General features: G+C 36.4%; 2 protein-coding genes across 7 annotated transcripts in view; one reads left to right on the forward strand and one right to left on the reverse strand.

The window, feature by feature from the left end:
* Positions 1-17,619, reverse strand: part of LOC144207491 (interferon regulatory factor 2-like) — a 53,663-nt gene that overhangs the window by 13,451 nt on the left and 22,593 nt on the right. Inside the window, exons 10-12 of one of the 2 annotated variants that reach the window (XR_013328683.1) lie at positions 13,679-13,781; positions 9,458-9,559; positions 5,330-5,510 (exon numbers count right to left, since the gene is read on the reverse strand). The gene's annotated coding sequence lies outside the window, so the exon portion shown is untranslated. Of the gene's footprint in view, positions 1-5,329; positions 5,511-9,457; positions 9,560-13,678; positions 13,782-17,619 lie in introns of those variants that run through there. The other variant, XR_013328685.1, reaches the window with a different exon arrangement.
* On the forward strand, positions 21-16,235 carry LOC144207492 (uncharacterized). 5 transcript variants are annotated; one of them, XR_013328687.1, is made up of 4 exons: positions 21-186; positions 10,148-10,260; positions 12,872-12,981; positions 16,000-16,235. XR_013328687.1 is itself a non-coding variant. In XM_077732985.1 (4 exons), the coding sequence occupies exons 1-4, from the start codon at positions 61-63 to the stop codon at positions 16,000-16,002; spliced, it is 309 nt and encodes a 102-aa protein (XP_077589111.1). In that variant the 5' UTR covers positions 21-60; the 3' UTR covers positions 16,003-16,235. The 5 variants fall into 5 exon arrangements, 1 of the variants encoding a protein (XP_077589111.1); XM_077732985.1 differs by lacking the exon at positions 10,148-10,260 and adding an exon at positions 14,342-14,411; XR_013328689.1 differs by lacking the exon at positions 10,148-10,260.

Here is a 17,619-nt window from a genome sequence, read left to right on the forward strand (position 1 = left end):
CTCGGGGTTGGAGATTAAAGAGGCAGATGTGAATGATCTAATTGCATAGATATCAAAGACATGCTAGCAAAGTGGCAAGAGCTTTCTAATTTTGTAGAAAAGAGGGACCATGACAAGCTGGCAAGTGGTCATGTGTTATTTTATTCTGAGGACATTTGTGCGCATCATTTTCAGAATATTTTGAAGGTAAGGCAAAAACAAACAACCCTTAATGCGATCCTTTTAAAATTCCCGCTGAAAGTCCGTGTGGAGTCAACCCGTAAAACAACGGTAAAAATAATTAAAACAATTTCAGAATTAGAATTCAGTTTTGTGTAAAGTTACATTCAACATACGTTTCAGTGTGTCTATATAGATATTAATCTAATTTAATTTAAATTTGTTCTGTTACGAGTGCGTCGCCATGGAAAGTTCTATTTCAACATCTCATTTCCTCTCATTTTCTGAACCACTTTATTCTCATTAGGGTCGCGGGGGTTGCTGGAGCCTATCCCAGCCGACTCCGGGCCAAAGGTGGGGGACAACCATATACACTCACACCAATATCTAAGGGCAATTTCTTGTATTCTTTAAATTGCATTTATGAAACTGAGGATGCTATCACAACACTTTGTAAGAGAGCAAGAGAAAAAGGCCAATTTTGTTGTTGTTCTTTATCCTTTTCATTAATATTCTTTTCAGTTGTCTAGGTTTTTAAATAGACAAAACTTGGTAGACATTATTACTACAGAAGGCAGAGGACACACTTTCAATTTTATCTAACTCTCTTTCTGATATATTTTCATGTTCTGGACTGCCCATTTCTTCTTTAATAGGATGGTTTTTTGTATGGCTGAGGATCCCCGTCTTTCTAAATAATGAGTCTCTGCAAATGTAATGTCCTAAGAATTTGGCCAATTAAAATGGACACTGTGTTCTCTTTATTTATTTATTTTTTTAATGAAAGATTCCACTTATGCATTATAAACTCTCCCAGTTGAATTGTCCTTTCTCTAGACATGTTTCTGTAGCACTATTTATCAGCAGGGCATTGACTTGTAGCACGCATGCGGTGAGAAAAATTATATGAATATGAAAATGACTCCTATGAATAGGCTTTACTTCAAGTTCTTTAGAACTTTCATTTCAACCCCCTCTGGCTTTTGAATCTCATCTCCAGACCTCCTGAGATTTTTTTCCATACCATATGTCACTGGCTACGTTTACAAGGACATTTTTTTTTCAGATTCAATATACACCTTGTTTGGAATATTCCGACCCCAAACAAGCCCATTGCGATTAGAAAAAAAGGTAGCTTCTTTTTTTTTGCAAGAATAGTATGGACGTCCCATTACATTCTGAGCTTTCTTCAATTAGACTGCTGTTTATTTTTGTTTTTTTTTTGTTTGGTGCCCAATCAGTTTTGGCTAATTCTTTAAAAGTCACTCATTCTATGTCCCTGAACTTTGCTTTTGTATTAACAACTTTCAAATACCTAAAATAAATAGATAAATTAAAAAAGGCAGCTTCTTTTTTTTTGCAAGAACAGTATGGATGTACCATTACATTCGGAGCTGTCCACAATTACAGTGCTGAAACAGTTTTTTCTTTTTGTTTTTTTTTTAGTTTAGTGCCCAATCAGCTTTGGCTCATCCTATAAAAGTCACTGATTCTATGCCCCTGAACTTTGCTTTTATATTAACAACTTTCAAAGACCTAAAATAAATAAATAAATAAATAAAAAAGGCAGCTTCTTTTTTTGCAAGAACAGAATGGATGTCCCATTACATTCGGAGCTGTCCACAACTACAGTGCTGAAACAGATTTTTTTTTTCGTTATTTTTTTACATTGTGATAAGTAAAAGAGCAATACTGGTGGACTTTTGTGAACCCCTAGTTATGATTGTAATCTGCAAAGCCCTAACAAATCGAGTAATAACACGTATGTGTGCATAATTTGGCGTTTTATCAAGTGTGTTAACTTTGTATACGATCTGTTGACACATAAACAAAAGCATGCATACACACACACACACACACACCATATGAGGGTTAATAGAATGGTTTGTTGGCTGGCAAAGGTGATGTTTATTCTGATGGAAAGGGCAGTCAGGTGAATCTGATAGACAGACAACTTAATGGGGAAGTTCGGATAAAGTCAACTGAAGTGCATTCAAATAGCATCCCGTGCATGGGCAAATAACTTGAGTAAGACGGAAGAAGAAAGAAATAAACAAAGTAAGTCTTTCAAGCATTGCAATGAGGTCTGCTTCACCAATCATTTTTCGTGCCCAATGTTCGATGTAGATAACTTTTAAACGCACTATTATTTTGTATTGGGCTGTAACCCTTCTATGAGGACAGAATTCCGAACAAGAATGTCTCTACTTCAAGATAGAAAGAGTAGGAAAGAGAAAATTAAAAGCAAGCGCTGAGTTACTACTTCCAAGTGAGCAGAATTCTCAACATGAGCACTGCTAGTGGGCCTTTTTACTTGTGTTACACTTATATTTGGAAGGGGATAAAGTTACCCTATCATACACAATATGAAGTTGTGTCACCCGAGTAGCTACCTCATCCCTAATCACTTCCCTGTGAACAAATGTTCTGAAACGTAGAAGAAATTATTTCTAAACGGCTTATTTTCACTTTCCAAACCTGGTATTATGTGAAGCAATTTTTTGTTTTCAATTCTCCCAGCTTTATTTTTTGCTTGTACAAAGACAGATGACCAAAGCGCAGAGATTGTGTGTTGTGCTGTGGCTTAGCTGGACAAAAATGCCTCGTAAAAAAGGACATCTCAGCAGTAGCTTTTTAATTTATTTCTATTTGCTGTTGGCTACCCAATGAGTAGTGGTTCTTCTGCCTGACTTTGTTGCAGGCAGCCTTGGGTTGATTCCCACTCGTGTGATTGTCGGAGTGCGTGTTCGTCTGTCTCTCTGTGTGCCCTATGATTGACTGACGACCAGTCTAGAATGTAGTCTGCCTTTTGCCCAAAGACAGCGGTATGGAAGATGATGAGAGAGTATTTGCTGTTGTTTTTTTTGGTTTAAAAATTTTTGTCTTTCTCCTTACCACCAGCAAGCAGTATTCTGAACTTAAAGTTATACCTCTATTTTAAGAAAAAATGGTCTTGGTAGCAAGGTGGCTGGACTTTGTAGTTAAACCTTTACACCTCTCGACATCCTTTATAGCTTTTATTTTCTGGTCTGATTAGCCTTTAGCACTGGAATTACTCTCAACTAGGACAATTCCTCTGTTTGTATGTTAATTCTCATGTACTAAGGCCTCATGTCCTTCAATAATGAAGGGAAATTTGTTTTTTTTATAATATGTAGGAGAATGTGTCCTCTGGAATTGACAGAGAATGGAATTCAAAACATTGCAATTATAATAAATGCAACATAGACAACACACAGTACAATTGCAGATGTTTAGTTGGATTATAAAATGGCCTATGTGGGAATAATACATTCCACAATTTGTAGCACCAATCACTTGCTAGGGTCCAACTAAAATCCCCTTTTATGAATTATACATTTGAGATTTTAGAACATTTAACAATTGATCGAACCCATTTTATTATTTTGAAACCAAATGTGTTAATTATTCATGACACATGTTTAATTCATTTTGGAAAATGAAGTCTTTTATAGACAAGCTGACAATAACTGAACTGTAGAAAAGGAGAATTGTACATTGATTCCTGACTATGTCTAGGTCAGAAAATGATTTGCTGAAGGCAGAATATGAGCAAGGGTGACGGAAAGACAAGAAATTTGCATATATTGACTTTTATTGGTACTAACATCTTCCTTGAATAAGTTATTCTTTTTGTAGAAGCGAAAAGAGCAACCAAAAGGTTAAATTTTAAGTACTATGGAATATGTGGCAGATTTAGTTTCCATGTATTTGAGATGGACTGGATTTAACTTTTACGCTTTTAAGAGAAATGAAAGAATAAGGCAAATGTGTTTATATTTCCTCTCATCATCATCTTCCATACCATCCATCCTTGAAAGGATTGCAGGGGTTGCTGGAGCTTAACCCAGCTGTCTTTAGGCAAAAAGGCAGACTACACCCTAGACTGGTTTTATTTGTCCTAAAAATATTAAGGTTTTACATCAAAATAGGAATATATATAGGAGCGCTATAGAGGTTTTTTATTTTAGCAAAAGTATTGGAAAATATGGATTCAATTTGCTTCGAGGATTAAGTTTGTTATTTTACAGCAGATCAAAAATGTAGGCACCAAAAATATCCGATTCAGTAAAAAAAAAAAACAATTGCCATTTTCAGACGTCACCCTCAAATACCTCATAGAGTAGCTTTCTTTCACAGTCTTCATTAATGCAAAACACATCACTGGGGAAATCAACCTTGGTAAACCTTGCTGAATTTTCTTTCAGATCCCCAAGGTAGTATTACTGCATTTCAGCAGCCTTTTTGTTATAAAATGATAAGAAAATGACTCTTAAACTTTGTTGGAAGTGTGTGTGTGTGTGCTACCGAATATCATTCCAGTTATTATTGTCATATCCAAAGCTCTCTGCCCATAGCACCAATAAAAATGGAAAAAAAGTGAAACACATCAATCTTAATCCATAATGCGATGCATATTGGCATTGTTTCATACGTGACAGTGACAGTATCACACAGCACAATAGCCCATCTGTAAGCAAGGACTGAAAACTCCCTGAGGTAAACTGACCTGTGAACCTCCTTGGAAGAATTTAAAATTGCACTGAATTCAAAGGTATTTGAGAGGCAAGGGGAACTACCTGCAGGGATTAAATATGACAGCAACAGAAAGGCTAATATGGTAGTGAATTAGGATGTCGGAGAATGTGACGATCAAGGAGGGAGAATGAAAGAACTAATGGGAGTGTAATATCCGGCTGATCAATCTTGTGGCTGTCAGGTGCTCAGTCATGTGTAACCATAAGAGATAGTGCAAACCCATGCTAATTATAGACAAATATGATGAACCTATAATCACTTTAAATGAGTGTAATCACTGATCTTTGTTAGTTGTGAATAGTGGGATTTATCAATCAAAAATGTTGATATTGGAACCAATACCATTACCAAATGGCGGCTGTTCAATAAAAAGCACTTGGGCTACGGCATTACTTCCAAGTAGACTTGAAAGTGAGGAAACTCAAAGGATTACAGAATGAGAGACTAAATGTTAGATATAAACAGTTATTTCAGAAGCTAGCAAAATATTTAGAGATGGCTGGATTTAGTATGGAATACTATTCATTCGTTTTTCAACACTGCTTATGCTTGTCAGACAAGTAAAACACGATACCAAATACTATTGTTTTGAAGTAATTTGTAGGACAAGACCTACCAAACATGTATACTGTATATACAATAAATACACCTGTAGACATAGAAATGAATATAATCGTTCTTAATATGGAGTAATACATTGTATGCCATATCTTACTATTAAAATTCCCAAACAGGCATGAATAGATATCAGCATACAGCTCACATACTTGAGCATAAAGGTTGGGTCTGCCCTAAGGGAGAGACAGATCTTTAATAGCCAGGCGGCATGAGAAGGAGAGTTCAACATTTAAATCTGCTACGGGAGCCTGGGAATCGAATGTATTTCCTACAAAATGTACGCATTCCTTCCTTTTTCAGAGGAACCGTGGTCTCATTCAACAAACTTTATCTCATTCTCTGAACCACTTAATCGCCATTAGGATCATGGAGGGTGCTGGAGCCAATCCACCCTGATTTGGTGGCCAGCAGGGCACAAGAAGACAGACAACCATGCAAACCCACACCCATACCCAGAAGGCAATTTAGAGTTACATGTTTCTGGATTGTGGGAGGAAACCAGAGTACACAGAGGAAACCCACAGAGGCCCAGGGAGAACATGCAAACTCCACACAGGTGGACTAACCTGGACTTGAATCCAGGACCCCAGAGTTGTGAGGCTGATGCGCTAACCACTCACACCACTGGGTCGCTCAACTTGAATAAATAAATCAGTAAACCTTTAAATAAACACAGATGTTTTACATTTTTCAAAGAGTTAGATTTTTAAACATATTTAGGATTTTTCTTATCACATGCTGCTAAAACCTATTTGACAATGTATGCCCGGAAAAGTAAATCATGAGTGGCGACTTTCTGTTTTTGGATCAAATTAAAATGAATGAGTATAGACATGGGCAAACTACGGCCCGTGGGCCACATCCGGCCCGTTAGGCTTTTTAATCCGGCCCGCCGATGTTGTCCAAATAATGTTTTTTTTTCTTTCTCCAAGATGGCGCCGTCACGCGGAAGCCAATGACAGTAGCTGTGTCCACTCTTATTTGTTTTTCGTGTTTTACAGCCCCTCTAGATTTTTCTGAATTATATTTTAATATTTCTTAACACATTTCTTTTCACTTGACTTTCTACTTTCTACTTTTTACATTAATGATGAGTGATGAGTATGTAAATACCTTAGTCCTTTTTTTATGTTTATGTTTCATATGTACTGTTAACGAATGCACTTTTTTATTTGTATCGTATCTTGTGCTGACCCGGCCCATCTGTCAAATTTTTAAAGTCAATGTGGCCCCCGGGCCCAAAAGTTTGCCCACCCCTGGTATAGACGTATATTAAATTTCCTGATTTTCCCCCTTTTAAATCAATAATTGTATTTTTTTAAATCAATTTTTCCTGTTTTTAAATTCAAAAATCCTAAAAATATATTTTAAAAAAAGGCTCAAATAAACATTGTTTTAGATCAACAAAAAAACTGAATATTCAGGACTTTTAGTCCAGTTCTTTTAATCTATTTATAAAAAAATATCTAACTATTACATCTAAAATCAAGTTGACGTTAAAGCAGCCCGAGTCTGACACCCTTGATGTATGTGATAATTAGGTTCTTATATTTTCTAATTAATCATGGCTTATCTTTTTCACATGAAAGAATTTTCTTGATGATTATCACAAAAGTACGGGATTTGCGTACCTGCATTTTGCACGTCAGTGAGGTTCCCTGATCAGGATAAAAAGGACAAAGGAATAAATGAATGCAAATTCTCCCTCAATGACAATTTGCAGTAAATAGTTTGCGTTGAACGATCCGATCCACGAGGCTTGACAACAAAGGTCAAAGTCAAGTCATTTTTCCATTCTAGTGCTCTCATCCTCTATAAGGTGTTTATCGCATTTCCAAACTGTCTTCTGTGACATTTTATCCAGGGTAATGCACACATTTAGTCTTTATCTAATTAATTAAAGTGCTCCATTTGGCTAGCAGAGCTCAGTTTTTTTGTGTGTTAGCTCATAATTTACCAGTACAGGACCACATTTGCGGCTCAGTAGATTAATATAGTCTTTTCAGCGTGTCTAAATGTTGACATCTTAACAGCAGCACCTGACAACACATCAATCAGACTCAGATGCTCTTGTTTTACTTTTTTGTTTAGCCTCTTCGCTGGTCTTTGTTACTCTCCTGTCTTTATGTCTCTTTTCAGTTGTCTCTTGAGTGATTTGTTCCACTTATTCATAGAAAGAATGTGCACTTGCATATTGTCGTCTTTCACACAAAACACACTCTCACAAACAACGCCATTAGTAATTAGTGATAGTTTCTCAGCGGGAAGCATTCGAAATGGCACTGCCATTGAATGTGTATAACAATTAAAGTTTGTTTTCACTATCCTGTTGGTCTTATAAAGTGTTTTAGCTGTGGCTTTTTACATAGAAAAAATCTCAATGGCTACCACCATCTGAAAATCGTTTTTTAAAAGGATTTTGCCTATTAGTCTTTCCTATCACAGTTTTATCAACAGGAATCAAATAGACCACAAAAAGTGGTCCAAAAATGTTTTTCACACTAACCTAATGTCACCAAAAGTTGCATGTTTGCATGCTGTCACGGGGCTTTTGTAGGTTTCCTCCGGGTATTTCCGGTTTCCTCCCACATCCCAATAACATGTAGGGTAGGCTGGTTGAACATACTAAATTGGCCCTGGGTATGAGTATATATGTATGTGTCCTGCGATTGGCTGGCTACCAATTCAGAGTGTCTCCTGCCTCTAGCACCCTCCATGACGCTCCATGACCCTCATAAGAATAAGCTGTTCAGAAAATGAATGACTAATCTGACCAAGGCTTAATTGGTGTGTTCTATTAAAAAAATAAAGCCTAAAAAATTAACTTTATCACCCAGCTACCACCTATGAATAACGCAAAAGTTCTGATTTTAGTTCAAGTCCTCCTCAAGTAGACAAACAACAGCAAAAAAGAACAAAAAATTAATTTGAAACCCCCCTTTGACACTCTATAAAAAAAGGCCCATTAGGAAAATGAACACAAACACCTCATTTTCTCTCTTTTAACAGAAGTACCTGTCACATAACACACAACCACCCACACTCACAGTATGATTGGGCTTTTAGTTATTGTTATCTACTGTATTTATGAGTGTTTTTTTTCCCACTGTAAAAATCCTATGTTAAGGAAAGAAAATACAAATCAAAAATATTTCCACCAAAGCTATAAAATGTTTTGTTTGTCATTGTTATGCAAATCAAATGCTAATTCAGAATCCACATCAGGTTCAATCATTTTAACTAGTTTGAAGTAAATGACTCAAATATAGTTTAAATCAACATCAAATAGACGCAACCTTGTGTGTGTGTGTGTGTGTGTGTGTGCGAGAATGAGAGTTTTTGAAGTGTCGTGTCTGTGATAGCTAAACTTCCCCTGCTTTTCCCAAGATGTAAGGATTTTTTTTTTTTTAAAGAAGCTCTTTGAAACCTTTTTTAGATGGAACCAACGTCTCAGAGATGTCTTCGGGGGACTGTGAACTTTGCATTTGTTTGCGATACAAAAACACAGCAAGAGGGGAGAAAAAAAATGAGTAAGTTCCCGCTGTATCCAACATTTCTGTCAGTGGTAATATTGTAACTCCATCCGATATTGTTTCATGAGACGATTGAAATAATCTTACAGGAAAATCCTACTAGATCCGAGCCTGAAACGTGCATATTTTCATTACTATAAAAATGAATGCTGCAATTGGTCTAAAGGAAAGTTAATCCTTTAAATGGTACTCTTTTAAATCATTCCCTGCCATTGACGATGCCAGAAACCCAATTTATTTTGACTGGGAGGGTTTGCAGCAATTATTTGCATTCTGAAAGAATGGCTTTCACAACCAGTTCTGTCAGTTTAAATGAATTTGACTTCTATCATTGGCAGTGTCAAGCAATTAGTTATTCATTTAAATTGTATTAATTTTGATTGAATTTCTGTTTTATTAATTCTTAATTAAGCCCCACGGGGCTGGCTACAAGACGCAGATTCCAAAGCATAGGGAAATATAAAAAAATTTAGTTGAGAAGTTAAACTAACATTATCTTAAAATTTGTGCCACTGGAGGATTTGGGGTCATTTAGGCCATATCTTAATGAAGTTAAGTATTATTAATGATAAAAAATAGTGACTTACCATATGAAATAAGATGCATGCTATGGGACTGAGTTGAAATGGGATGGAGATGGAGATTTGCTTAAAGTTTTGCTCTCTTTCTTGCAGAAAAGACCAGGAGATCTATATTCAGGTGAAGAGTGGAGGAGAACGATTAGAGACTGTGTATTGCTGAGGCGTGGCATCGTCTGTGTGATAAATTGAAAATACCAACATGAAGCAAAACACATTTATTAAACAAAGAATATTAATCAAACCTTATCCCTATCAATCTTAGAGAAGCATCATATTGGGAAATGTTATCTTTACTGGCTAAACAAATTACGGCCACAATAATTCCTTGTTTACACCTTTCAACGTGACCAAATCTAGAAAACAGACTTCTCAAACATGCTGTGGTTTCATGACAATAATTATTTTTGAAGCATGCTACAGCCTTTTTAACTTCATAGTAGCATTTGTAATTTATTTTAGGATTATGAGTTGTTAAAATTTCTGTATTGGTGGCAAGATCAAATTCTCTGAAGAGTTGTCAGGAGTCTAGTGATCAATCAAATTGGTTTTGTGTGTGTGAGAGTGTGTGAGAGTGTGTGTGAGAGTGTGTGTGAGAGTCTGTGTGAGAGTGTGTGTGTGTATTTGTGTATTTGTGTGCGTTGATGTCTGTGCTGAGTTAGTTAAATGGTGCAATCCATCTTCATTGAGTGATAACAGGCCAGAGTGGGACCACCCTTTATCAGCCATGTACACGTCCATCTTTCCCTGTCAGCAAGAGTGATCGGTTGCGAGTCATGCTGATGAACGCCAACTTAATTTACCTTGTCCAGGTGGGCCATCTCTCTTTTGACTATATTCTATGTTCTATGTCTCTGCATTTCTGCTGCTATACAAAGATAATGACAACCTAACTTGACCAATCTTTATGATTATTTGTAAAAATCCATACATTAATAGGGTAATAATTCATGGAATCTGTCATGTAAAAGACAAGCAGATTTGTATAGTAAATATATTTCAATCTAATTACAGTGTGAAATTACACTGAAGGATGTTATAACAGTGTAGCTATTGAAAACGGATGTGGCTTTACAGCCAATAACCCAAAAGACGTCAATATTCTTCATGTGAGCAGACATCGAAGATGCGCCTCACCTCTTTTCTTTCCATCTCCCTTGTGGTTATCTCTGCCCCCGCGTTCATCCTTGTATCCTCAAAGCCTTTCACTATGCTCTTGCACCTCCCCGCCCACCTACAGTCTAGTCTACCTGGCTTTCTTATGCTATTTTCTGCTCAGACAATAAAATATGTTCCCACTGTCCATAGAAACACACTGACATTGTGTTCTCAAGAAAAAGCCAATAACTCTTCCAAAGGGGATTTAATCCCAATATGTCGGAAATTTTTCATCATCTTTTGAATGTGCATTTCTACTCTGTATCTTTGTAAAAGTGATTTTAAAGTCTTTTAAACAGCTCTTATAACCTTTTGATAAATAAAATGATTGGTATAGTCAAGTCTTGGTATGATTTAAAAGTATTCATTGGGTAATTAGTCATGCCATGTCATTTTGAATCTGTATAATAATATCCTTCCATCCATACAATGTACCAAATCACAAAGTTGGATTATACAAGGGTATAACAAGTCAATCTGAAGCATAAGAATGAATGCGATCTGATTAGGCAAATATGTACCGTAATCCAAAGCAATTTAACTGCGATCACACCAAAATTAAGATAGAAGAAGAAAAAGGTAAGGCCTTATTTTTTGAAGACATAATTAGGTCCGCTATTTTGAATATCTATGAAGAGGATAAGATCCACATCTTGTTTTATTTAAACCCTGCTTTTGCATGCATACAGAATTATATAATTGCAAGTTCTCCCCGGGCCTGAGTAGATTTTCTCTGGGTATATCAGTTTTTGTACGCCTTGACAGTAAATTTTAGGTTTAAGTTCTTTTTTTCCTCTGTTTTTCTGGTGTTTAAGGGAACTGACATGCTTGGAACAAAAAATACTTATGTTTGTTGAGAGAATTCTGCATCCGAATCCTGCTTCGAGTCCATTATTGACACAAAAACCACAGGGCACTGTTCTGACAAATGGCTCCTATTGAGCCTACCAGCACAGTGGTGTGATATAGGTCATTTATCAACATGGTCATAGCAGGGGCTTTTGACTAAGGCCATTAGATATCAGACATTAGCTATATGATCCTTCATACAAGTGGATTTTTTTTCCATTTATATATAATTTTGTACCCTGATGGTTTCTCATTATCAAGATAATGATAGGATTGTCTAATTGACTCGGCAGGTGGTTTTCTTTTAAACTGAATGAGAACATCTATCTAGTACGTAATAAACTTTTCTGTTCACTTTGGGGGGTTTTAGACTTATCTGTTGTTCACTGAGGTAGTCGAGAGGAAAACTACGGCCCGGGGGCCACATGCGGCTTATTAAAACGTTTTAATCCAGCCCGCCGAACTTGATAATATTAAATTAATTAACCTTGTTATTTTTTTCTCTGCAATTTTAATCTTTTCCGATAGATGGCGCTGTATATGCATTGGCTTTGTTGAGGTAAAGCGTACTCTATCCTTTGACCCTTCTCGACCCATCAGCTCTCTTTAAAGATGAGCGGACATAAGAAAAGGAAAGTGGACATAAAATGACGAGTATTGAATGCGGAGTGGACAACTAAATATTTTTTGCGGAACACTGAGCATCTGCTGTTTGCCTAATATGCCGAGAAATTTGCGTTTTTTAAAGATTATAATATTAGCCGGCACTACTCAACTTCTCATTTTTATCTGAAGTATCAATGACACTTTTGAAATAACGGAGGAGTTTTTGTCAATGGAGTCTCTGAGAAGACATAGACGGGGAGAGGATTTCGACAAAATTGACAAGTCACTTCAGTTGGTGGCCTGTCCTCTGTCGCAAGACCCCAAAACTGCTCCAGTGGAGTTGCAGCTGGAACTGATCGACCTTTAGTCTGACCCTATCTTAAAATAGAAGTACAACTCTCGGAAACGAAATGACTTCTATGATTCAATCAATGAAGCTGCTTTTCCAAGGCAGCGCAGAAGATGCAATGTTGTTCAGCTCGACCTATTTGTGTGTACAGACCTTCAGCATCATCAACATCAACAACGTCAGCCACAGATCCAAGTTAACAGACAACACCATCAAATGAAACCCTTTTGAGGATAGCAGTACTGAGAATGACTGAATGGATGTTCTATACTATCAAACGTCTTTTACAATATGACAATTTGCCATATTTGAGAAAGTAGTTTAACAAAAGCTGGACAAATTGAAACTGCTCAACACTGGGTTTGTTTAGGCTATGAAAGAATATGATTGCTATTTTTACCCAGTCAATTCTCATTTCCTCCATCTCTTAATCTTTTTATGTCTTCTCCATCTCTTACCAGGCTTCCTTAGCGGAACCCAGGCTCTCATCCGCAAAAACAAGTAAAAAGCTTGATTTAGGATACCATTATATGCTGCTGTTTGATCAAATAACTGTGAGAAACAAAAGGAGGTGAGTTGAATTATTTTCAGGAGCCTCTTAGTTGGTTGTAAAATCACCTTTCTCTCTTTTCCTAACAAGTACTCCAACATAGGCAAGAGTGGGTGGCTTTGAGAGTCGATAATGAGGCTTAGCAGGGAAGGGGAAAAAAAAGAATGGTATATGTGTGACCGGTGTTGAAGAATAGTTTTTTTTTTCTGAGGCTTTTTTTCTCTAGCAAAGCAATGAATTATTTATTTTCTATTTGGTGGTCTCCATATTGTTTTTCTTGTCAGCAAGTTTGAACGGAACATATATGTGATTATTATCCAAAAAAAGGGCTCAAGATTGAGGCCAAGGGGAACAATTGTGCCAAGTGGGACAGTATTTTTTGTGGTCAAGTGTTTTTGCCGCATTAAAATTGGGATATAAAAAGAGTAAGCTTTTGTTCAAAGAAAAGAAAATATCAAGATTGGCAGGTTAGGCTTTTCAAAGTTGGTGATTGGCCTGTAAAATCGGTACACCCATTGTTCATTATGACTATTTGCAATTATGATCTGCTTACATCCTACTTTGGCCATCAACATTAACAAAAAAACAAAAAAAATGAGCATCCGAGATTTTTCTTTGTCTGTATCTTCACAAACAAATACAGAAATCATGATGCTCTGTCATAGAGAACAAATGATGCAATACAATGTGTGATGCCAATAAGGTCCACTGAACACACCTGATTAGTTTGAGCAACAAACTCTATAACATGTCGTATTTAAGACAAATGGCACCATGATCAGATGGTTCATCCTGCTGGCTCTGCAGTGGCTGTTTTTTATCTGCAACATAAAATAGGAAAAAAAGGATGAGACACCACTATCATGCACATTTAAAGAGGATCATTTCCAACGGAACCATCCACTAGGAAGAGATTATTACCGTCTCTCTTATTGTTGTCAATCTCTACCCTTCGAAAAATGTTCTTTTTAAGACATGAATGGGATTCATTTGCATGCAAAAGTTTAGGACACTGACCTATAACATACTTTCAGAGAAAGAAATGCAGGTTAAACAACAGCTTCCACCAATTGGAATTTGATCTCTGTATTAAATTAAAGTTTTTGAGTGTTTATCAGCTGCCAGTTTGATTTTACCATTGCCTGCCTTAGATTTTAGTAACTAAAACCATTGTTTTATTCTCTAGCTACCGTTACACCTTAGTCACCTTCAATTATTATTGATGACATCAATTTAGGTGCACTTGACAGCAAAACAAATGACCTACCTCAAATTTCATACCTGGAACACAAGTTTGACCTTGGCTAAGAGTTTAAAAAATATAAAATAAAGCTTAAAAAAACTAACTAAAGTCATCTACTTACTAAAACTCTTTACGCAGAAACTTGGAGGCAACAAAGCATTGTGACACTCCAAGTCAGCCTTGGCCTCAAGAAAAGAAGAAAAATGCTGTGAGTGCGCTGTTAGGAGTGTTAGGAGGTTATGAAAAAACATTTTGTCTACGACAGCATATGCACTATGTATCTGCTCAGTAAATCCAGCCTGTTTTAAACCCTGGCTGTCAGATTATCTCACCCTTTAGCATTCGTGACTATAAGATGACAACGTTTTGTTTGTTTAAGCCATAGACAATTTTGCAAAGCAACTGGATTCGCTAGATTATCGCCGTGTAATTACGTAAAATCCACTCTGCCGGGCTTCAAAAGGATAGAAATATAGATGTCCACTCCAATCAGTACCCGAGAGATAAAGACTGCTGGTATGGTGTTATGGCTAAGAAAGGGAACCTTTGAACCATGCCATTTAAATTGACTCTAGTTAAAGGATCAATTCAATCCATCTTTTAAAACCCTGAAAAACAGGACTACATAAGGTCTGTTCATAATACTTTTGGATGGTCTTTACTGATTCTCCAATTTTAAGTCCCAATATTCATTTTTTTGTACACAGAGTATTAAAACAAATCATCAAGAGTCACACAGATCGAAAACTATTGTATTTCTGAATAAAAATAACTTTTGCAACAAATGTTTTGCCTCTGCATATATGAAACCAATGATGTTTTCTGGGGTAAGGATTCCAGCAGAGGGCATATGACTCAATTTGGGGAAAATAAAACAACTTGAATGGATAAAAAATGGATGAAAACGTCTACCTTACGCTAATCACTTCCAGAAAATGACTCTGGCTTCCCATCCACCAGCCAAAATTGAGTTAAAACTGTTTTCACCTTTATTTTTATTTTTTTATTTTACAAAGAAAAGGACTATAAGTTGTGGTTTAGTCAAGTGAATTCTATAAAGTACCTGAAAAAAGGTCAGACTTTAAGGCTTTGTAAACACGTGGAGTTCAATACAAAATCATTTTAAAATGTACAAAACCTATATCAATCAATCCATGCTATAAAAAAATAATTCAGCTGTGCCAAAGTAGCCTCGAGGCTAATGAGTTATTACCAATGCTTGTTATTTTCATAAGCACATAGTGCTTACAAAATGTGTGCGCACACACAATGGTCCCAAAGCTCCTTTCAAATTCTGTAATATACAGCAATGTTTCATCTATTGATTTAGAACCAAAAGACAATTGTTGTGCTATTAAAAAAAAATCTCTCTTGAAAAATGGCTGTTTTACAAATAACAGATGGAGTTTACACACTTAGAGAAGGTGAAGAAATTCAATCTATTGACATCCGACAGCCATTGCTGGCCACTATAAAAAAATTCAACTCTCTACGTTGTATGGTTTGGACAAACGTAGCAAGAGAATCTTAACATACACACACACACGCACACACATCCGTAAATCACGCCTCAGTAAACCACGCGAGTGGTTAGCGTGTCGGCCACATAGCTCTGAGGTTCTGAGAAAATAATGTTTTCCATCACATTCGAAGCTTTCCAGATGTATCTGCCAAATCTTGTCTACGACGCAACAGGTAGAGCATCTTTGTGATTATACTGAGATAAAATTGCAGTCGATTGTTGATTAATACAAGTATGACCAGGGGAAAAAATATTTTATGTTATCTTTCCCTAGTGAGATGCCAGCAGAAGAGGCTCTGTGAAGAAATCTGTGCTCCCATGCTGGATAATGGACATGCAATTGTGTCTGGTACGTGCCATCTGTGCACCAGTTATCAAGTTACTTGCTATATTTCAAGTGAAGCCTTGTTATTCAAGATGCTGAGTTTTTATGTTTCATTCTCCAAAATGAGAAGATACATTCCTTACTTTGGCTGAGAGATTATTAGTAAGCTAGTATTTTTAGCAAGACTGCAGTAGATTTTTTGATTTTAAATAGACGTCAAATAAGGATGTAATACATATTTTCGTTAAAAGTTGTCCAGCAGCTGTTTGTTCAAGTAACATTGTGAAAAAATATTATTATCAACTAACAAAAAGATATTTGTATGTACTCCTTCAGTCTTTCTCTCTACTTATGTCATGTTCTTTTATTATCACAAAAGTGTGATCCTTATAACTTTAAAATATCTTGTTTTTTCATACCGAGGAGAAAACTGACATGCTGTTCTATTCTCTTTTTATTAAGTTTCTCTAGACATTACAAGTGTGTTTATCTCAAATTCTTGTCTTGACTAATGTGAGAGCCCTTTAATGGGAGCTCGTTTAACAAATTGACTGCCATTGAAAGCAAAAAAAAAAGTCCAATCCAATTTGCCTGGCACAGGCTGACAGCTTATAATTGCGGTGTGGAAAATCGATGAATGAATAAAAAAAATAATGCATATTTAACATTGATTGGGAAAAAAAATACAAATGCATTTATGTTAGCTACCTAATGGCATAGTGGTTCACTTCCCTGACTGCAGTGTGGACAAGCTTTAGCTCAATTCCTGCTACTGACGGTATAAATGTCAGTGTGTATGGTTGTTTATCTCTCAATGTGCCCTTCGGCTGACTGGCAACCAGTCTAGTGTGTAGTCTGCTTTTCGCCCCAAGTCAGCTGGGATAAGCTCGAGGATATGCAGTATGGAAGATGAATGAATGCATTTTCTTTATATTTTGTTTTTTTTTATCTAAGTGAGCATTGGGAACAACGATCCAAATGGCAAGGGTGCTTTCGCTCCTGTCCAGGCTTGAAAATAAATTTGAGGGTGTGCATGACACAAAAATATCCCTTGGCTCTTTTGGGGTAGTTGAGTACAAACTGGAGGGGCATCCAGAATAGCAAAAACTGTCAAGGAAGAAGTTATTTCCCATTTTTGACCCTGCCGACAGACAGAAGTATCGCTAAATTCCAGCCATCCTCGAAGCGATACAGAGTTATCTGTCAACAAATGTCTTTGGAAGCATTCATCTGTTATGTTGAGTTATCAGTACACATGCACGTCAATTACTTTTGTTCTCCTGAGCAAACGTGGTTTGAGCAGTGTTTATTTATGTGTGGAATTCTGTTGTATAAGGGCAAAGGATGAAGATTATATTCATGGTGATATAGGGAGTCATGTCTTTTATCGGGATAATAACTCAACAGTAAAAGAATAGAACAAAATGAGAGTTGTCTGGCCTTTTTCACATTTGTTTTGAAGTAGTAATGTATACTTCATTTTAAATACAATGGTACCTCTGCTTACGAATTATTTTACATACGAAATTTTCAGGTTATAAAAACCATAGACGGAAAACCTTTTGTTCT

The sequence above is a fragment of the Stigmatopora nigra genome, chromosome 14 (genome assembly GCF_051989575.1).
Source record: "Stigmatopora nigra isolate UIUO_SnigA chromosome 14, RoL_Snig_1.1, whole genome shotgun sequence".
Classification (NCBI taxonomy): Eukaryota; Metazoa; Chordata; class Actinopteri; order Syngnathiformes; family Syngnathidae; genus Stigmatopora; species Stigmatopora nigra.